This window comes from Tasmannia lanceolata, unplaced genomic scaffold (genome assembly GCF_043159265.1).
Source record: "Tasmannia lanceolata isolate RefF3 unplaced genomic scaffold, GAP_Taslan_0.1 ptg000012l, whole genome shotgun sequence".
In the NCBI taxonomy this organism is placed as follows: Eukaryota; Viridiplantae; Streptophyta; class Magnoliopsida; order Canellales; family Winteraceae; genus Tasmannia; species Tasmannia lanceolata.
The window spans coordinates 45,327,153-45,349,890 of NW_027518689.1; the positions used below are offsets into that span (position 1 = coordinate 45,327,153).

The 22,738-nt window shown below is 38.5% G+C and overlaps 1 protein-coding gene across 4 annotated transcripts; it reads left to right on the forward strand.

Annotated features, from left to right (window-relative positions):
• Positions 1-268: 268 nt before the first annotated feature.
• On the forward strand, positions 269-21,416 carry LOC143888353 (uncharacterized). 4 transcript variants are annotated; one of them, XM_077392746.1, is made up of 6 exons: positions 290-423; positions 1,722-1,805; positions 10,348-11,058; positions 18,165-18,218; positions 19,256-19,437; positions 20,656-21,416. In XM_077392746.1, coding segments are annotated over exons 2-6 (1,524 nt in total). In that variant the 5' UTR covers positions 290-423; positions 1,722-1,803; the 3' UTR covers positions 21,231-21,416. The 4 variants fall into 4 exon arrangements, with proteins under 4 accessions (XP_077248859.1, XP_077248861.1, XP_077248860.1 ...); XM_077392745.1 differs by lacking the exon at positions 1,722-1,805 and adding an exon at positions 1,867-1,907 and having other exon boundaries at positions 305-423; XM_077392744.1 differs by lacking the exon at positions 1,722-1,805 and having other exon boundaries at positions 269-423.
• Positions 21,417-22,738: the final 1,322 nt, after the last annotated feature.

Here is a 22,738-nt window from a genome sequence, read left to right on the forward strand (position 1 = left end):
CCGAACCGGACCAAAAAATATTTTTTACAGTTCGGTTCCGGTTCGGTTCTTCGGTTCCGGTTCGGTACTTCGGTTCTGGTTCGGTTCTGGCCACCCCTAGAATCTATCATTAAACTCGGCCCATTACGCCTCACAATCTAACTCGCCTTCTTTACACGCGCGTATCCCGTTATGGCATAACAGTTATTCTGTTAAAACAATAGAGGCAATTACGTCATTTAAATCTCCAAACCTATGAAAGAACACAAAATAAAAGCCTGATGCCATAAATATGGAACTTTATCATCGGTTTTTCGCCTCCTGTGAAGAAAACGAAGAGAGATTACATAAATACCAAACGACACCTGTACGGATCTTCGTAGGGATTTTTCCCCTTCTTCTACTCAATGAACCTCGTGTTCTCCTCATCCGATCTTTGAGAAGGCAAGTTTATTCACCGATCTCTCGATTTTTTTGATTTCCTCAGCGATGGTTTCTGATACGAAATCCATCGATAAAATCGGTTTTTGTGGTGGAAAATCTGATTTTTTGCTTGAGTTTGTCCGATCGTTGCAGATTTTAGGGTTTGCGTGGAGTTTCTCTGCATAAATGTAGAATTTTTGGTTAGAAATCTATCGATCAAATCCGTTTTTGCGTCGAGAATCTGATTTTTTTTTTTGCCTGAGTTTGTCTGATCCTTGTTGATGAAATCGGTTTTGGCAGACGAGAATCTGATTTCTTGCTTGAGTTTCTCTGCTTGAGTTTGGCCGATCCTTCAGGTTTTAGGGTTTGCGTGGAGTTTCTCGGCAAAAATGTGGAATTTTCGATTCGAAATCCATCGATGAAATAGGTTTTTGCGGTCGAGGTTCTGATTTTTTGCTCGAGTTTGTCTGATCTTGCGATTTTTAGCGTTTGGGTGGTGTTTCTCGGCATAAATGTGGAATTTTTTATTCAAAATCCATGGATGAAATCGGATTTTGCGGTCGAGAGTCTGATTCTTTTGCTTGAGTTTGTCCGATCCTTTCGATTTTTAGGGTTTGCGTGGTGTTTCTTTGCATAGATGTGGAAATTTGCCGGATTTGCTTTCCGCCGTGGATTTAGCTTCATTTTGGCTATGATTGGGGTTTATACATTTGAGATTTCCATGAGATTTTGTTCGTATTAGGTTTTTCGGTTTGTGGATTGATATGTACTGTTGGATGATTGATTTGTTTGTGTTTTGTATTTTGATTGTTTTGATTTTGTCCTTTGCTTAGCCTTTTCCGATTATACAGTTTTGTTTTCCTCGTTAAAGATCTTGTTGGAATATTCTCATTGAACCCGATCCTTTTCGTCTGTAGAAAGTTTCATTTCATTGGAGATTTTTCTCTTTCGTCTTAATTTTCTTCCTGATCTTTTGTTAAGTCAATTAGATGCGAGTTAGGAATCTGGCTACAAATTCATATCGTATATATTTTCTTTTCTTTTCTATTATTTATGATTTTTTTTCTTTCTTTCACATTTTTTGGAGGATTTTTAGTCAAATTCTTACTGCTGAAGATACAGCAGACATGACTGGAATGTGATTTTTTTAGTCGAATTCGCAGTAATGTTGGTATTAGTGAAGGGTAAATTGTTGCTGCTTTTTGTTTGACATACATTTATATGTAAAATTTGTTGAAAATGCTGCTTGCTTGCCATGTAGGCATAGATTGGATTTTTTGGGGTTACCAACATACATTTATATGTAATTGTTGCTGCAGACATCACTGCAGGAAAGGCATATTGGATTTGGATAGCAACAGAATTTATTAATTGCCATAGGACAAGAATAACAGGACTCATATGTACGTTTCAGACATGACTGGAATTCGATTTTTTACCAAATTCGCTTGTCAATGATTGCAGGAAATGGGTTATACCTTTTATGCTGCTGTAGGCCAAGAATGGTAGGAATTCTTTGCGAAACAACCAGTGACCCCAAAAGCTTAAGCTGTTGGAGATGGCGTTATTTAATCTTTTATACTTTAACATTCCCCTTCACGTTGGCCCCTCTTTTTAGAGGTTGGCCTACATGTGGCACACATGTGACCCCTCTTTTGGGTTTGGCCATTGCATGTGGATTTTTGCTATCAAGGAGGTTTGAGCACAAGACCTTTGGCTCTGCTACCATGTGAAACAACCAATTACCCCAAAAGCTTAAGCTGTTGGAGATGGCGTTATTTAATCTTTTATACTTTAACATTCTTGTGTGAATCTTGTACGTTGTTGAGTTGCTGCTTGGATTTTCTATGTTTATCAAAGAGCTTATAGATACAACTCTAGAAAAAAGCTTTATGTTTGTGGAAATGTATAGCTCTTGCACTGTAAGATCATGACAATGCATAAGAATATGTACTTGCTGATAAAAAAGAATTCTTCAAATGTTATTAATTGGGCTTTGAAGAAAAGTGTGGGTTCTTCGAGGCTAGCTCTATCACCAACGAGAATAGGGATTTATTAGCTGGTATTGATGTGTCTTTCAGTCATATGCTGTTCGAAATGAATGAGGCAGCAGATGGTCTAGCCAGAGGTTTAGTGAGACGGAATTATGTATTAGGCAATCTCTATTCACTAGTACCTTACACTTATTGATTCGACCTATAAAAAGTGATCCTGTAAATATGATTTTAAAAAAGGAATCTATGATTGATACTTTTTGTGGATTGCCATAAGCCGTGTTGGATAGCTACATTTACACATTTTGGAATCTGATAGGGGTTTAGAGCTTAGAAGCAAGAATCTTCCCTTGGGGTTCGCTCCCTACTCGGAACCTCGATTCAGCGCTCCTTAGGAAGGAGCTTCCAGGGAGCGCGATCCCGAGAAATGGAAATCAGTCCCATGGAGCTCCCAACCCGCTCCTATTACTCCATTAGTAACCCCCTCACCAACTTACTTGCGTCATAGTCCTCGAACAGTTCAAAGTACTTCCTAGGAGCAAGCGCGGAGGCAAATGTTCAAAAGGCATGAGAAAGAGGGCATGAAAATGAAGGTGGTTAGAAATTACTACTTTTGATGTAAATTTTGAAAGATTTATATGAAGATACTTTTTTTTTTAGAGAAAAGCGTTCAAGCGTTGCAGCGCAGGGAGCTTAACTGCGCTTTAGTGGTTTATAAAGCCTCCCATTTGAAACGTATAGCGGGGGTCCCCCTTTGAAACGTATAGCGGGTCCACAAGAAAGGAACCAATGGGAGGCTTTATAAACCACTAAAGCGCAGTTGAGCTCCCTGCGCTGCAGCGCTTATCTTTTTTTAATGATATATATATATATATATATATATGTGTGTGTGTGTGTGTGTGTGTGTGTGTGTGTGTGTGTGTGTGGAAAAGTGACCGTACTCGGTCGAGTAGATAAGCTTATCTACTCGGTCGAGCTAAAAACACTGGGGGCCCATATTTTTTGGGTGATCCAAACCATTCATTTGAAAGGCCCTTATCTAGGGTATCCACAAAAAATCAGATCCATAGGATCATCCTAACCCATCCAAATGTGGAGGGAAAAATGGGGAAAAATGGACAGACACAGTTTGTCCACAAATCTGCCCATTTTCCCCTCGACTGTTGGATGGGTTAGGATGATCCTATGGGGCTGATTTTTTGTGGACTCCCTATCTAGGAAAGGGCCTTTCAAATGAATGGTTTGGATCACCCAAAAAATGTGCCCCCCCCCCACTGTTTTTAGCTAACCGAGTAGATAAGCTTATCTACTCAACTGAGTACGCTCACTTATATATATATATATATATATATATATATATATATATATATATATATATATATATATATATGAAGATAAAAATTACTATTTTTTAAATACTTGAATTTTGAAAGGCATATGATGAAAATATTATATTAACGCTTCCACGGCGCTCCCAACATAGACTCTTCTAGACCCCCCCGCTCCCACCCTCGTACCCGCTTCGTGCTTCTATGGTTCAGAGTGTCAAACTTGACAATTCTCGAAAATATAGAACTTTTGATTTAGGCAGTACAGTGTAGTTAATTTTGGAAGTTTAAGACTTATGTTATAATTTGACTATAATGGTTTAAACTTTATATAATGGAGACTTTAATATGGTAAATCTAACATTTTATTTTCTTATAAAATGCTTAATATTAGGATGGGCAGAACTCAAAACCTATGGTAAATGCAATCCATGTTGTTACAGTGCAGGGAAAATTGAAAAAAAAAATGAATCTAAACATGTCACACCCAAATCTACAAACTGTCAGAATCAGACACCTGTTCAAAATATGTACTAGCCTGGTTTTCATGCTTGCTAGAGTTTCTTTTAGGACCTCCTTATGCCTTTTTCCCTTCGAAAAAACCAAGTATTCCTTCCAAGCCAAATGTTGTAAATTGAAGCCGAGAAAGCAAGCTTGGTTCTTGCTTAGAGTAATTGTTGCACCATAATTCATAGGGTATGGGTAGGGCACAATGTGATGTGCATACAACAACTTTTGTAGTTTCTATAGGAGTAAAAGTTCTGTCTTCATTGTCGATTTCTTCTGCAATGTTGCTAATGTTACCCTTGAACCTGTATTTGCTAAATAGCTGACTGAAAGCTTCATTGAGATCCCAGATGTCATCCAAGAAAAAAAAACTTTGTTTTTTAAATGAAAAAAAAAAAACTTTGTTGAGATCATTTTTATGGCAAACTTTGTTGAAATCATTGCCTTGCAATTTTGTTTGGTGATCTTCTTTCTTTTGTTTTTGTTAGCTGTTCTGAAAACAACACAGTTATTGTAATTTGTATTTCAACTTTCTTATCACGGATTGCGTTTAACTTGATCTATACTTCACAAATCATGATTGTGCATAATTTTATAGTGTATACAGTTAACTGGTTGTAAATATTGCTTATGAGGCTGCCAAGCTTGTCATGCTTTCCTTTTTTATGTTGTTAAGCTTATTCTCGGAGTTGATTTTGGTTTATTTTGTAGCTACTAGCAGGTTGCAAATACTTTTTTTTTGAATTTGAATTTCTTTATATATCATAGCCCATGATATACTTGCAATTTAGAATCTGATTTGACCAAATTGGGTGAACATATTCCTACCTTTTGCATTTGTAACGGAGTCCTGACTGCCCGAGTGCTACTTTCAAATAACTAAATCAGTATAGGCGGTTTAGCCTAGTTGGCTAATGACTGTGAAGCCCTCAACTTGAATTGGCTTTTCAATAGATTCTTGATTTTGGCATGTACTTGCAGTTAGAGAGTATTTTTTTCTCCTTACAAGTTGGGTGTTTGAAAGTGGTGCCAACAATTCTTGACTCGAGGGTTTTATAATGCATTCGCCTATGATAAAATTTTGAACTTGAGGGTTATATAACTCATTAGCAAGTAAATCTTGACCTACGAAGGGAGAAGCCTCTCCCAAATACATACTAGATTGTAATTAAAGGTCCCACCATATGCATATTCTATGTGCAAAACCTTATTTACACACCACAATTTTGGTTCAGGTCTCCAAGTACACAACCATGTCTTGTCCAAAAAAGGGTCTATTTGACCTCTTGATGCCTAAAAATCCCATTTTTTTTCCTTTTAAGTGGACACTAAATTCTGAGAGTACAGACCCAGTAGTAAGACCACCCAAGGTTTTATTCTTGCTCTTGCTTCTATAACCCATCACTGCTACCAATGGTTCCGTACTCGCCACCTTGACTCAACAGTTTGTACTTGCATGTAGTTTTTGTCATTTGTGAATCTGGTTAATTTAAGTTTCTGTACATACAATCATTAAATAAGTTGACTCTATAGCTGGCATTTCTGTATTTTGTCAAGTATATGTATCCATATTTTGAATTTTTTCAAATCCATTTTAAACAAATGCTGTTGACACCTAACCTCTTGAATTCGAAAACCTTGGCTTTCCCCTGGTTGCGCAAATCCATTTTAAACAAAGGCTTCATAGACACCTCATGGTGTAGGATTGGGAAGGGAAATTGAAGAAAGAGGAGAATTTCTGTAGGGAAAATTAGAAGTAGAAGAGAAGCATTTAGGGAGAAGTAGAAGAAGAATAGGAGAAGAGGAGAAATCTTTCAAAAGAAAAAATAGGAGAAGAGGAGAAGAGAGAGAAGAATAGAAGAAGAGAAGTAGAAGAATTGAGGGAGAAGAAGAAGAAATTAGGGGACGGAGAGAAGAGGAATAGAGGAAGGAGAAGAAGCCTGTAGAGGGGAGAAGTCAATCAATCTTTATTCATCAAAAGTTAAAATTCCTAATACATGAGGCCTATTTATAGGCAATTGAAATAAAATTCCATGGAAAATAAAATCCTAAAACTAAAACATAGAAATATAAATCCTAGAAACTAAATAACATGGAAATAAATCCTAATGGGCAAATATGCCTCTTATTTGGACTATTATTTGCAGCATTCTCCCTCGCTCGAAAAGAACTCGACCCTGAGTTCTAGTCCGCCTGGATCAAATATTTAAACGACCCACTCAAGCAGCATGAGTCGCAATTCGTTAGAAGCACTCGGGATGTCTACTGCACATGATAACCGTGAGAGTAGCCTTAAATACCAGTGGGACGAGAGGGAATCGCCCATGTAGAATCATAATAATGCAACTCACGCTGAAGAAGCAAACTGCCTGGAAAGATAGCAACGTACTCCTTCTGGGGTTGGATGTTTTTCCTAGGAGATCTTGCCGATGACCACACAGTATCTCACAAAAAATCCGTATGAAGCTCATCTTTTCATCATGTACGAGGATGACGATATGAGGTCGTACATTCGTAGGAAGATGACTCGTTTCATAAGGCGGTGGATGGATGCATGAGGCTATGGAGAGAAGAAAGAATATATGGGGATGGGGGTTATGGTTCCACTCAAATTTTATTTTATCTTTTAATTGTACTGAACTTTATTATATATTTTGACATGGTCTTAAAAACTTTTGGTGGTATGTAATGATACTTTTCCTAGTTATGGTAGCTTTAGTTATGGTAACTTTTGGTGGTATGTAATGATACTTATCTTAGTTATGGATTTAGTTATGGTGGCTACCTTCTTATGGTGGCTTTAGTTTATGGATTTATATGTAACGATAGTTGTGGTTGGGTGGTGGTAGATAATTATTGATGGTAGTAAACTTCTCATATGACATCTTTCTAACCATTCTTATTTTTGTTTATCTTATTGGATGGTAGCTTTAGTTTATGTTTAATGTGACATCTTTTTTATCTTATTTTATTTAGATGTGATAATAATTATTTTGTCAGGTGAGTATGGGAAAACAAAAATATTATGTTGTCTTCAATTGTAGAAGACAAGGGATCTACTATACTTGACCAGAGTGCCATGAGCAGGTTAACGAATTTAGTAGAGCAGCCTTGCGTTCGTATCCGACTTTGGCGGATGCTCGATTAGAGCTTGACGCATATTTGGAGAGATACAAATATAAGAAGACTGTTGCTCCTGTTCGAAGCGAAAGAGTTGAGGAGGTGCCAAGGAAGTCCCACTGGCGGCGGCATCAGTGCTCCCATGAGTCTCGTTGGTTGTTGCTGATTCCATTTACTATTTTTAAAATTTGCTTCATAAGTTTGTCTATGTGTTAGTGGAGTGGTAAGTAGGGCCTATTAGGGCTTAATTGTTACTTTAAATGTGCTAAAAACCTTAATCTGTGCATTGCCTTTTCCTTTTCTTGGCAACTGAATGCACATTCCAATACTTTCTTACCGCGCAACTGAGCAGACCCTTAAAGAAGCCAAAAGTGGGTTCGATAGAGCCAACCTAAAACAACGATCTCGCAGCAAATCTTCTCTCTGAGAAACGAAAGTGGCGAGAATGTATGTGCGGCAGTTCTGGGCTGCGTACAACACTGATTTGGAGAGGGTTTAGCGTGGTAATTGCTTACAAGGAAGGTGATAATGGGCTGATTTGTAGGGACTATATGCATGTGATATCAGAGGGGAGGTGGCTGACTTTTAATTGTTTTTGCGGCTGAGTTTCAAGGAAGCAGATGCGTGGTGAAGGAAAGGTAAAATCGGGTAAAAATGGCTTGGAATTGTGTATTGGACTGTTAGGGCTACGGTTTATTGATGTATTGGACTGCTGTGATGGTGGGCTGGTTTGTAGAGAAGATGGGACTGAGTTTAATGGAATCAAGAAGTGGTTGAAATTGAAGCCAAAGAAAAATATCTTCGGGCTGATTTAGGGCAGCAGCAACCCAGAAACCTGAGTTGCATTTGCAGTAGGTCCTTGGGGAAAGGGGCTTACAAACCTGTGCAAGTATGGGCGTTGGTGTTTCTGGGACTTGCAAGACTCTTGAACTTCGCAGTGATGCTCGGATCTTTTGCTCTGATACCAAATTTGGTGTAGGACTGGGAAGGGAAACAGAAGAAAGAGGAGAAAGAGAAGAAGTAGAGCAAATTAGAAGTAGAAGAGAAGAATTGAGGGAGAAGCAGAAGAAGAATAGGAGAAGAGAGGGAAGAATAGGAGAAAGGAAGTTGAAGAATAGAGGGAGAAGAAGAAGAAATTAGGGGACGAAGAGAAGAGGAATAGAGGAAGGAGAAGAAACCTGTAGAGGGGAGAAGCCAATCAATATTTATTCATCAAAAGTTAAAATTCCTAATACATGAGGCCTATTTATAGGCAATTGAAATAAAATTCCATGGAAAATAAAATCCTAAACTAAAATATGGAAATATAAATCCTAGAAACTAAATAACATGGAAATAAATCCTAATGGGCAAATATGCCTCTTATTTGGACTATTATCTGCATCACCTCACCTCTTGAATTCAAAAATTTTCGCTTTCTTGTGGTTGCACTTGAATCTGCTCCTATTTCGACATGCTCCTGCTTCGTGCAACCAAGCTCCATGTGGCGGGCATACTCCATAGTATGTCACCATGCCTTATGCATACCTTTCTGTGTATTGCTGGCACTAAGATTTCTATACCTCCAAGCTGTCAAAACTATGATTATGGTAATACTTGATGCTTCTGGATGTGATATTAGTAATATTGCATTTTTTCTGAAACAAACTACACCTTTGTGGACATTTCCAACCATTGATGAAAATTCTGCATTGCTTGTGCAACTCTCCTTGTGTTATTCTTTAGTAGTGGTTTCTATAAACATTTATCCTTTATTTATTTATTATGTTATTTTATTTCATAGAGACAAATTTAATAAAGATGCATCCTTTCAAAAATAAAAATAAAAATAAAATTAGCACAGATTCATGCAGTAGAAATCCTGAAAAGATTGGAATTAGAGCTTTCAAAGTCCATTTTGACAATCTTTGTGATTGCATTTTTCCTCTTGAATTCTGTTATTTTCAATACACCTTCTTCAGACTCGTGATTTTAAATTCTAGAAATGCTCGCTGCAGGAGTAACCTTAAGGATGTGAATATGAGAGATACAAAGAAATTCCACCTTTTTAGCCAGAAAATAGAAGTGGAAGTTGGAATTTTCTTTCCATCCTCACTTTTCTGTGCAACCAAGCAAGTCCTAAGAGTTCAATGGTTTTTTGGCCATTATGAGAGGATTTTGTAAGTGGTTACTAGAAGATATAGTAGTCATTTGGCACTCCAACCAGAAGGTGTCATAAAGAGGGACCCTTGTCAAATAGGGATTTGGGAGGTATGCTCATGCTAGGAGTCTAATATCCTGAGCATTGGTGGCTAGTGAACATAATAGACGTACCCTTGGGGTTAGTGAAGGTCCTGTTCAACTTTGTTAAGCACCACACCATCGATATTGACAATTTCATTCGCTGTTTAAGCAACAAGGGCATCCAGGAAAATTCCCTCACTGACCTTTATTAATTTTGTTATTTTCTTGGTTAATTATATAGAAAGAATTTCCTTTAGAATTCCATGGCCGTGCATTTTTTAGGTTTGAGTGACTAGATGATTGAATCCTTCATAATATATGCTACATCTAAATAAGGGCAATGATAAATTCGCACCCCCTGCTGTACGCAAACACACCCCTTATACCATGATTTGACGTGAACAGTGCTCAACTTTAACACTTTTTGACATCAAATCACATTATAAGGGGTGTATGCGTACTCCAGGGGGTGCGAATTTATCATTGCCCCTAAATAATTGTATTTCACGTATAACAATCAATGAAAATACATCACTCATCTCCCCCACGCCTTTTCTCCTTTCTCTTCTTCCTTATTTTTCTATTTATACGATTGGTTAACATTGGCTGTAATATGTGGGAAAGGAGAAAAGCTTTGTACTATGTTAATAGGGAAAGGAGAAAAGCTTTGTACTATGTTAATATACATAATAACATGCTTTGCTACTAGCCCTGGGGAGTTTCTTTGACTATTAATGCTTTTGCTGCGTGATTTATTTGCTCTTTATTTGCAGGTTGCTAGTGACTAAATTAGAATCTCAGATGCAGTCGCAACCTGGATATGCACTCCCTAAGGTGAAGAAGGAACAATATAGCTTCAACAGGTCTGGATTCCCTGAGGCAAACAAGGGGCCAGATGGCTTGAACAATTCTGGACCCCTTAAGATGAAGAACGGACAGGACAGCTCCAGTGATACTGGATCTGATTCTGGATCCCCACCGTACTTTGATAGAAGCCCTCGGGAACCAGTGGGCATTCCTTCATTAGAGGATAATGATCAAGATGCTCAATCTATTGAAAATCCTTCGAATCAATTAGTTCTTTATAAGCCTGGGACGAGTGATGCTGGTCAAGTAATGTCAGTCCCTGACCCGACTGAGTACCAAATTCCTTCATTTTCAAGTTTCTCAGCACCAAATCCTGGTACTAGAGTTTTGCCCTCTGTAGGGGCATTCACTGTTCAGTGTGCTACATGCTTTAAATGGAGGCTCATTCCAACACAAGAGAAGTACGAGGAAATACGTGAAAATATCTTGCAGGAACCTTTTCTATGTGCAACAGCTCGGGAATGGAGGCCTGATATATCTTGTGATGATGCCCCTGACATATCTCAAGATGGTAGCAGGCTTTGGGCAATTGATAAACCTAATATCTCTCAGCCTCCTCCTGGATGGCAAAGATTGCTGAGGATCAGAGGTGAAGGAAGCACCAAGTTTGCCGATGTGTATGTATACTTGTTCTATTTTCTTTTCAGGATTATATTGTTTATCATATGAATGATCTTTGTTAGTCTTCCTGTAATTTCCTTTTTTCATTTCTCCATTGTACAGTGGCTTTCATCATGCCTCTGTTCGTTCATTGCATTTTGGAATCTCAACACTACTCAAAACCTTAGGTGGACATAGTTTAGGTGTATGGTGGTGTGGCTTGGCTGCTTTTTGGAGTTTCCATATCAGTTTTCATTTCTAGTTATTTTCTGTAGCTTGAAATTTGTTGGCTTCTCCTTTACAAAGTATTCATGTGTTGGACTCGAAATTTTATAAAAAGGGGATAATAGTAAAATTTCTTAGTAAAATTAGAAGAGAGAGAAAAGGGGTGGTTATGCATCACGTTATTCCCTAAAGTAAAAAAAATAAACATGAAGTTAAAGTACTTTAATAAAAAAGAAAACAAAATAAAGGAGCCCACGACTAAGGGGAAAAAGATCCCTAAATTTTAGGGAACAAAATAACTCTCGCAAGAAGAAGTGAGTCATCCACTTTTCGAAAAGAGAAAGTTACGTAACTCCTCACAAAAGGGGAAGTGGAGATCGTGAAGTGGAGAAATAAGGGGTGAGGTGGCAGTTGCCAACCACTTCAAGAGAATTCTATAAATGGAAGGAAGATCCTTTAGAAAAGAGATCCGATCCTTTAGGAAAAAAGGCTTACGTAAAGGAAGAGGAGAGCAAAAGAAACAAGAAAGAAAGAAAGAAAAAGTAAATATTTCCAGAACTAATAGTTATCTTTTCATTTCTACGGACTTCATCTAAAAAAGGAAGGAAGTACTTTTGAGTCTCTTCCGGGAGACTAAAAAAGAAGACCTTCCTTTATCGGGATCCAAGAGAAAGATGAGAATGACCTCTTTTGAGTCTCTTTCAGGGAAGACTCAAAAAGAGGAAGACCTTTCTCTATCGGGATCCGGGAGAAAGATGATAAATACCTCTTTTGAGTCTCTTTCAGGGAGACTCAAAAGGAAGAAGACCTTTTTCTTCCGGGATCCGGGAGAAAGATGATAAAGACCTCTTTTGAGTATCTTTTAGGAGACTAAAAAAGAAGAAGACCTTTCTCTACCGGGATCCGTGAGGAAGATGATAAAGACCTCTTTTGAGTCCCTTCCAGGAGACTAAAAAGAGTAAGACCTTTCGCTTCCGGGTTCCGGGAGAAAGATGACAGAAGACCTTTCTCTTTCGGGATCCGGGAGAGAGATGACAGAAGACCCTTCTCTTCTGGGATCAGAGAGAAAGATGAAATGGCTCAAGGGGGAGTTCTTCTTCCTCTCTTACAAAAGAGTCAAAATAAAATCATACGAGATGACTCAAAGGTGTCTCTCTCTCAAGAAGACCCTTTACAAAAAAGTCAAAAATAAGTCATCAGATATGACTCAGAAAACAGAATTACCATTTCTCCATGATTAAAGGAAATGCTGCATCTGAGAATATCTGATTACAAAAATTAGATACTTGATGAAGACCCTCCTTCTGGAGCATTAATAATCAAGAGTAATATTTAGATAGGGAACCTCTTGACGGATAATCAGAAGTGTTTTCTTTCTTCAATAAATGTAATTAACGGCCGATAGAGCCGGAAGTGTACGATCCCTACCAAAATTAATAAAACCTCTTCTCGCAAGAGGGAAATTTGATCTCAATGCATTTTATGTACGTGATTCTCTTTTTGATGCATGTGAAATTTGTTGCGACCAAATTTTTGGCACGCCCGGTGGGACACTTCTCTCATCTCATAATAAATAAAAAATGATCCCTTTGTTTATGATTTTCTTTTTTTGGTGTGCAGAGAGAAAGGAAAGCAATGGCCCCTACACGTACACCTTTTGCAACACCAGAATCAACTTGTGCCGTACCAAAGTCGGCGCCCAAAATAACACTTCCAGTTCATGTGGAAACTTCACCTCCCTTGGACGGAACTCTCCGCTTGTGGACTTCTTAAAGGAAGAGCATCTACAACGGTTGGCACAGAATCTTCTATCTCAAATGCTACTACTTCCACTACCACATTAGAGGCAGATTTGATTTCACCAGCAACCTCAACCAAAACACCTAAGATGTCTAGGAAGCAAAGGGCCAGAAGGAATAAAGCCAAGAAAGAGGTTGTGATGGAAGTTCCTAACTTCGGCCAATATGTGGGTCTGGTTACCGGCAATATGGCTAAAAAGATTATTTTAAGGACTTCATCGAAAGATAATTTAGTAGTGGTGGTGGAATCTCCCGAGTCACAAAATACACCATCTACACCATCGGTAATGAGGGAAAATCCACTGTACGGAGACATGGGAGCAATCTTCGCTGAAAGCGATTTTTCGGAATAGCTGGAGTTATAAACTCCTCGAATCCCAACTCCTATCCATTCTCCGTTGAGGTTACCATCGCCAAGGTCATCAACGCCTCAGACCCTGCCAGGATTTGGTAATGAACACGTAGTTGTTGTAATGACTACCAGCACTACGGAACAATCTGCACTGGCTGTAGAAATTGCGGAATAAAGAAAGAGATCGGAAGAAAAGGAGGCAGAAAATACAGCTTTGAAAGCAAGACAACCCTCAGTCACAACACTCTCAACTGCAACAACTAGTACCAGTGTTGATATCATGATATGGGGGCATTAAAGGATATGGTGATACAAATGGTCCAAGAAGTTACTTCTGCAGCATTTAGGACCCCAATCAACTATCAAAAACCATATCCTAGATACATGGACGATATCTCATTTCCTCCAGGATACCAACATCTGAAATTTGACAAGTTCGATGGAACTGGATGCCCAAATGAACATATCGCCCATTTCATTCTGCGGCTGGGGATTCGGCTAAAAGTGGCCCTCTTTTGGTGAGGCAGTTTGTACAAACCTTAAAAGACGTAGCTTTCACATGGTATACCAAGCTAGAGCCAAATTTAATCGCTAGTTGGGAGCAAATACAGTATAATTTGTAAGGCACTTTTACAGCACTCGACGAGATGTAAGTGTTAGTTAACTCACTGAAACCATGCAAAGGCCAAGTGAGTCCTACCGACGATTATATAGCGTGTTGGAGAAACTTGAGCCTTAGGTGTACCGCTAATTTGAAAGAGTCGGAACTCATTCATTTGTGCCGGAAAGGGATGCATTTTGCTATTTCGCACCCGCTGTTCACCACTGAAATCAGAAGCTTCGAAGAATTGAGCACCAGAGCTCATAATCTAGAAGCTTCCCTCAAGTGAAAGCAGGCAGAACAAACCCAAGAAGAAAAAGAATGAAACTTCAGTTCCTGAAGTTAACGAAGTGGCCTTTATAGAAGTCGGCAAATATTGAAAAATGGAAGGAAAAGAATGAAATAGCAAACGAAAAGGATAGAAGTCAGCCAAGATCAAAATCCATGAAGGAAAGGTAAGAGAAAGTCTATTCTTTCCCAAACGACGAGGTCAAAGATTATTTCGAGCAACTATTGGAGGAAGAATTGAGAGAACTGCCTCCGCCAAAACGTCTAGAAGATGTGAAAAAGATCGATCGTTTGAGGTATTGCAAATACGACCGGTTGGTCAGCCACAATCTGCATGAGTGCTTTGTTCTTAAAGACAAAATCCAGAAGTTGATTGATGAAGGGACTAGACGTCTGAAAAGAGATCACAAGGAAAATACTACTAGTGCAGCAGCTACCAATGTTGTCACCTGTAAAGAAGCTTCATCTCTTGCCAATAAAAAGAGAGGGCATCCTCCAAAAAGAATAAATCGACCCCCGAATATGTCATTTCCCAGAGATGAGTTCAAACCAAACGCTTGGAGCCCCGTGACCATGAAGTCTTTTTAAGTGGTAATAGTGACAAAGATTCTTCATATATTCAAGATTGATGTGATGAAGGTGGGTTTCAATGGTTTATCAGTCGCAAAGAGAAACAACTTTCAGAGAGATTAATGATCGAAGCGCTGGAAAGATCAGGATTGCCATTAACTCAAGAAGAATAGCAAAGGAAAGGGTTGCGATGGCCATTGCTCGTTAAGACTCCCACCAAAATTTGAAGACACACTCTGGAACGAGGATGAAGGATGCGAGATGCCTCCGCCGTATGCGCATTTGGAATCTCCACATCTTTTCGTTCTGAATATGGTGTCAGTTCCCCCTATCTCCGAGAACCAGCTATCAGAAGATAGCTTGATGGCACAAATATTTTAAGTCGCTTGGTCTACATGACTAATTCTAAAAAAAAAATGGTGTAAGTTCCCTCTATTTAGATAGAATTAAAAAGAAGACATTTGTAAAAAGGTGGGGGTGGCACCAATTGAGGGGAAGATGAGAGAGCACTGCTTAAGATGGTTTGGACATATCCAACGTAGGCCTTTGGATGCTGTGGTGAGAAGAGGCGACTCATGCCAAATTGATGGGGTAAAAAGAGGTAGGGGTAGACCGAAAACAACTTGGGTAGAAACAGTGGGGTAAGACTTTATAGCTAGGAACATAACAGAGAACATGACCTTGGATAGGATAGAATGGAAGAAAATGATCCACGTAGAAGAACCCAACTAGAGCCATGATTAGAGCCTGGTAGATTCCTATCACCTTCTTCATGAAATTTTTCTAAAGGATTCATTTAGCCGACCCCAACAAGTTTTGGACAAAGGCTTTGTTGAGTTGAGTTGAGTTGAGTTGAGTTGAGTGTCAGTTCCCCCTATCTTTGAGAACCAGCTATCAGAAGATTGCTTTGATGGCACCAATATTTGAAGATGATGATGATCTATGCTTTCCATCTGAAGAACCAGTCGAAGCAAATACAATCACTTTGCAATATAGGCGACGGCCAAAGCAATCAACAATTCCTTCAGAGAAAGAGAAAACCAAGGAAAATGTAGGTTCTTCAAACCTAGTCCCGAAGGTTTTACGCTCAACAAAGGAACCAATTAAGTACGATGTGGTAGCACACCTCAAAAAGGTTCCCACTTTACTTAATGTTTATGATGCTCTAAAAATGTCAAAAGAGTTGAGGCTACTTGGCTTACAGAGGAGGAGCTTCGTCGGTTGGACTCCGATATCTTGGAGCAGTACCACACTCTTCACTCTCCGGAGGAGAGTTCTTTTCAGCAGGAGTAGTTGATAGGGATCGTAGACATCCCTTGCGTGTTTACTCTAAACAAGGCCGCACTCATGGGCCCACAAAGAGATATTTTTATTAGTTTTAGGGTTGCTTTATTATTCTTAGGGTTATTTTGGGGCTTATTTGATATTATTAGGGTTATTTTAATCTTTATTTCTTTTAAGTTAGTATAGTCTTTTAGGGATTCTTAAATTAGCAAATTTTAGTCTTTTATGGTCCGTTTGGTTGCCGGAATTTTTTTGGTTCTTGGGACTTTTTTGGAATTTCCGCAGGAAACCCACGTTTGGTTGCTGGGCCCAAAATAATCCCAGGAACCAAAATAACCCCGCACGAAACCCTACCCTGGAAAAAAAAAACTCCCAGGAACCAAAATAATCCCAGGAACCAAAAATAAGCTTGCAGAAGAATTTTTTTCCTTCCCAACAGTTCAAGCAACCAAACAAAGCATTTTTTTCCCACCATAGTCCGGTCAACCAAACATGGGAATTTTATTTTATTTACCGGGATACTTCCAGGGAGTTTTTTTTTCCACCAATCTCCCAGGGAGTTTTTTGTTCCACAGAAATCCCAAGAACCAAAAAAATTCTGGCAACCAAACGGACCAAAAGGGATTGTTAAAAGCCTATTTATAGGCCAAGCTACAGCTCTTTGGTTACCTTTTGATGATTATTGAGATTAATTAATTGAAATTTCTTCACCTGAGTTCTTCTCCCTAAATTCTCTCTCTTCTAGTTCTAATTCTTCTTCTCTTCTAATTCTTCCTTCTTTTTCTAAATTTCTTTCCCAATCCTACATCCACATCTCATCTGAATCCCTCATCTTTTATTGTTGTTTTTCTTATTCAGAGAAAAATCTTTTCAGTTTTTCATTGCATTTCATCTATTTCTCTAAAAAATTCAACTCCCCTCAATTATTTTTCACATATTTTGTCTTGCGTGAAATCTGTGAATATTGGAGAGAGAGAGAGAGAGAGAGAGAGAGAGAGAGAGAGAGAGAGAGAGAGAGAGAGAGAGAGAGAGAGAGAGCTTTTGAACTGTTCAACTGGATAAAGACTTGAGGGAGAGGAAGGAGGATAGGAGCACATGGATATTTTTCGTTATCTCGTAAAATATTCCTAGATGAGACTGCTTACCTATTTTAGCCGGTGCAAGCGGGCAGGTATCCGCGGAATGAAAAGGGGTGAATATCATCATCTCCCTTTTCCTGAGATCCTGATACTACTCGGTGAATGAATCGGTAGGCCTTGTGGCTTTGCTTCTGGCAACTGCTACCTTTAACCTGAGTTGCCTCTGGACACTTGTTTTGTCCATATGTAACACCTTATGTAAATAAGGTTTTAATGTGAGGAGTCAATTCTTCTAAATTTTATGGCATGCTAGGTTTCAGATGTTCTTATCATTTCACCTTATAATCCAAATAGATGCCTTACAAATGAATATTGATGAACTTGTGATTTTTCAATGAAATTGGGGATCATTTGTCTCATGATTTGTGCACTGTTGCTTATAATTATATCTTTTTATTCATATGAAGTTATGATTTTTTTTTCCTGAAAATTCGTATGAAGATCCAGTGCTTTTAACTTGCTATTACTCAGCTTCTTTTTTTGAAGTAGATTTGTTGTAACTCAAAGTTACATATGAAGGAACATACTGGCATACATCCTTGCTCAATTTTCCATGATAAGATCTTTTTGCATCTTTTCTGCTGAGAGCTGTCGCTTCTCACTCTAAGCTGTTTTTGCTTCAAACCTATTTGATTCCTTGCAATCTTTATGTAAATTGTTTATGGTCATGTCAACCACTTGAGCTGGCCTTCTCCATTGCTTGAGTTAATGTCACAAAAACTTCACTCATAGCCTGGTCAGAAATTTAACATGCTTGGAATCGATCCATTATATTTACTCTGAAGCAACATCTGTTCATTGTGGTATATTCTTGTTTCAATTCAGGTTCTCTTGTCTTCTCTAATTTGCTTTTTGATATTTTCAGGTATTATGCTGCACCGTCTGGCAAGAGATTGCGTTCCATGGTTGAGGTTCAGAAGTATGTATGAAGCCCCTTGTTGAAAATCCTTTTTCTTTTGTTTTTTCTCTGAATGGAATCCTTTTTCTTTTCTTTTTATTCATTCTTCCTGGTGCATATGGACATCTGAAAAACGTGACTGGAAACCAGCTTTGGTTTCAGAAGATCAGCAAAACCATTGCGTAGTAATTTATGAAGTGGTTTGGTTCATGTCGTCATTGAAATATGGTGTCATGCCAATTTCCCCCCTTAAAAGTGTAAAGAGAAGAGATATCCTAATGGACCATTATTACTATCTTCCTAGGAATCAACCCCTGGGCTAACACATGCCACATCTATGTGACAGTCACAAATTCACAATTATCTCCTACTTTTTCAAAATATCGCGATTTTATCGCGACAATGTGATAAATTCACAAAATCCCGAAATAATCCTGAAAATTTTAAAATATTGCGTTATTTTCATTTATATCATTTAGGCTACTGATATTAGAACTACCATGATTTAATAATTGCATAAACTCAGTTTGTCTTTTCTTTCTTGTGAGAGCGTTTTGGGAACCGTAAGAATCTTTGACATCCCTTTAAATAATAAAAAGACAAGGTGAGTTAGTGCAGTTATTAAAACATGGTTGTGCTGATATCATTTCCCGTCATTTATGGGCAAAATAATCTTATAATATCACTATTTTTTGTGATATATTTTTTTTTTTTCGTAAATTATACCTTTTCATTTAATTTTTAAATATTCTATTTTTCTAGTTTTGTTCCTGATATAAACCCGAAAGTAACAAAAATAAAATAAAAATTAGAATCTCCTAAGATATACACTTCATGAGAAATTCTTGAGGCAAATATTTGTGATTAAGTTGTAATTGGATCTGTTGATATGGTGGGCTGCCACTAGTGTGAATCCCACAAGATTGGATGATGAATAACCCCTTGATCAAGATGCCTTTCATTGTTTTATTCAGATGGGGCCCAAGATTGATCTAATTGTTTGCATGGTTGGACTGACTTCCAAAATATCTGCCTAACATTTTCTCTATAATATGCAGGTACTTGTTTGAAAATCCGGACTTCATCAGGGCAGGGGTGAGTATGTCTCAATTTTCATTTCAAATCCCTAAACCGCTGCAAGAAAATTACGTGAGAAAGCGCCCCTCTACACGAGTGACACAGCAGTATGATGGCAGTAGTCTTGGAATGCCGACACCTCTTTCTATTGAACCTCCTGAAGGTACGTAAACAAGAAGACAAAAGAAAAAACGTTGGTGTTTTTTATAAGCCTTGTTCGTAAAAATTTTGTCAGAGTTGGTGAGCTTTCCATGGACTCTTCGAGATTCCGTGGATCGCTACAGTTCCTAATAGGCTGTTTGGATACACGGATTATAGAATCCTGGATTTCTTCAAAATTGTAGATGAGAGATGAGAGAAGAAGCGGACCAGCTTTCGTTTTCTGGTTTCTCGCCTTTCTTTCTGTTAGCAAGAGAGTAGCAGATCCAAATGTTTCCAGGTTTTAGAAATCTCTCCCCATGTTTCCAGGTTTTAGAAATCTCAGGATGAGGGAGAGATTTCTAAAACCAGGTTTTCTTACTTAAAATCCAAGAAACGCTGTTAGGAGCTTGATCAATAACCCTCTTTTCACTATTTTCAAACTAAAACCTGGTTTCTAAAATCCGCGTATCCAAATGGCCCCTAAATGTTACTTAGGCCATGTCTGGCAGGGAGGATTTTTTTTTCATGACAAATAAGATTCTCCAAGTGGTGAGAGAGGGGTAGGGTGAGTGCGAGAAGGACAGAGATTGGAGTGGGCACAACTGAGATGAGGGTGAGAAGTGGCTGAAAATAGGATCAACTTTTTCCTGTTTTTAGCCACATCTCAGTCGTGCCCTCTCAAATCTCTCTCCTCCCACCCGCGCTATCCCTCTCTCACCACCGTAGTTTTAAATTTTGGAGAAATTCGAAATTTTGTATTTTGGTTGAAACTGGAACCGAAATTTCGAGTTTACCAAAAAATTGGGAAATGATATTTACGCCCCTTTTATCACCAGGGACACCCATTTGCCAGTGTACTGTGCAATCAAAGCCTCTGAATTTTTCTGACATAAAGTACATGAGCCCCCTTTTTGCCATTGATACACTGACGCTGGGTGTCCCTGGTGATGAAAAGGGGCGTAAATATCACTTACCAGAAAATTTGGTCTAAATTTCGGGAAATTGATTTTTTTTTAAAAGAAAATATAGTATTATCTAGAAATTTCGGATATAATAACTTCTTTCTATTACCGGATTTCGGCCGAAATTGAGACCAAAACCGAAAATGAAAACCATGCTCACCACTTGACACTAATGTCGTGAAAAACAATTTCCTGGCTCCCAGACATTGCCTTACTGATTTATTTTTATTGAGGGTAATGCTGTTACAAAAAAACTAAAAGTAACATTTTCACTGTAGTGAATCCATTATCATGGGCCGGTCCTGAGTGCCCAGAGCTACATATGGGCAGATCGAGGTTACCGGATCCATACTACGAGGCACCGGTTTTCCCTCTTGCTCCACCAGCAAAGAAGCAGAAAATCAAAATAAGGCGTCCCCAGTGCCCAGAGCTGCAGTTGGGCAGATCAGGGTCACCGGATCCAAACTACGAGGAACCGGATTTCCCTCCTCTTGCTCCACCTGCAAAGAAGCAGAAAATCAAAATCAGGCTTCCCGAGTGCCCAGAGCTGCAGTTGGGCAGATCAGCGGATCCATACTACGAGGCACCGGATTTTCCTCCTCTAGCCCCATCGGCAAAGAAGCAGAAAATCAAAATCAGGCGTCCCGAGTGCCCAGAGCTTCAGATGGGTAGGTCAAGGCCACCGGATCCATGCCATGAGGCACCAGTTTTCCCTCCTCTTGATACATCGGTAAAGAAGCAGAAAATCAAAATCAGGAGGCCGTCCAAACAGTTGTATAGTAGTTCCACATATATTCAGCCCCATATCAAGATAGAAGATCATCAAGGCAAGAACTCTACTTATGATCTGTAAGGTACGAGGTTAGTTTATCTGTTTCCCCTTGTCAGCAGCAATATGGGGTTTCGACAGTGTGTGGGGTGAATTTTTTGTAAGCGTGATCGTGTAATGTATGAAATATTTTGGGAAAAGAAATTTATCATATGATATTGTATCCACATCATTGGGTGTGGTGGGCTCAAATGAATCAGTTTTTTTCAATTTTGTTGTTGATTCTTTGGTTCATGAGTCAGTGATTTAGGAATGGGAAGATTTTGATTCAGGCAGCTATTTTCCTGCCTGCAAGTAATGTTTTGTGTGGGAATAGCTGAGCTTTAATGGAGGTTGGAGGTTAGTGCAGAAATTCAGGGTAATAGTGGATGAACCAGTGAATTTCTGATAGTTTTGGTGATGTTGGTTAGCTGAAATGTCTCTAGATTCGCCGCTTTCTTGAATTCTTAAGGGGCCGATTGGATACGCGGATTTTAGAATCCTTGATTTCTTCAAAGAGAAGAAAGAGACCAGCCGTCGTTTTCTGATTTCTTGCCCTTCTTCCTGACGTCAAGAGAGCAGTAGATCTTCTCATGTTTCCTGATTTTAGAAATCTTAGGATGTGAGAGAGATTTTTAAAACCTGGATTTCTTACTTAAAATCGAAGAAACAATGTCGAGACAGCATGCAGCAGCTTGATCATGAACCATCTTTTAGACTGTTTTCAAACTAAAGACAGAGATTCTAAAATCCGCGTATCCAAACGGCCCCAAAATATTTTTGAAAGATTTTTTTGAAATTTTTCTTGAATTCTTAAGTAATTTTGTGTTGATGTTTTTCAGTTCTTTTCTTGATGTATGTGTATGTGGAGGATTTCTGTCATTAGTTGAAGATTTTTTGCAGACCGGGAGGTGTTTCCGGAGTGTTTAGTCTTTATGACCTAATTTTTCATGGAATTTTGTTAATGCTTTTGATTTTTTTTTTCCCGGTGCTTTTGAGATGGGAGATATAGAAACTAATGTGGGAATTTGTAGTCTTTACTCAGGACTGTTGAGTTTAGCCCTGGTCTAGATTTTTGGTTCTTTAATTATAGATAATTTTAATATTTTATGTATGAATTTTATCATTGTTACTATAGAAATGATTCAAGGCAAGATCCAATTCAAAACAAAACATAGTGATTTCCGGGCATCCATGTACTTATTATATCCCACCATTCGTGATTAGCTAATCTTTCTGCTACTACGCAAATTTGAGATCACTCGATTAAGAATTGAACAGAAGGATCCCTTCACCCAATGTCATTGAGAGCATGCTAGCTTTTGCTTCTCTTATTGATTCCACTGTCTCAGGTAAGGAAAGAAGGGTGAAGATATCACTTCTTCATACCCGCAGAAAGTTTACTCAATTATCCTCTATGATTTTCATGTTTTGATGCATCATAAGTACGAAAATTATATTTGCGAGTAATTTAGTGAGGAGAATGCTTTTGGAAAATATTTATGAAGATGTCCGAAGAATATTAAGAAAACTGCATGTGTTTCCCAATTTAA

Excerpts from the sequence above, each read along its gene's own strand:
- LOC143888353 (XM_077392744.1), top strand. The coding sequence starts at position 272 with ATGGAACTTTATCATCGGTTTTTCGCCTCCTGTGAAGAAAACGAAGAG. Across the intron at positions 11,059-18,164 it reads AGCACCAAGTTTGCCGATGT|GTATTATGCTGCACCGTCTG; the intron begins GTATGTATACTT and ends TGATATTTTCAG. Across the intron at positions 19,438-20,655 it reads TTCTATTGAACCTCCTGAAG|TGAATCCATTATCATGGGCC; the intron begins GTACGTAAACAA and ends TTTTCACTGTAG.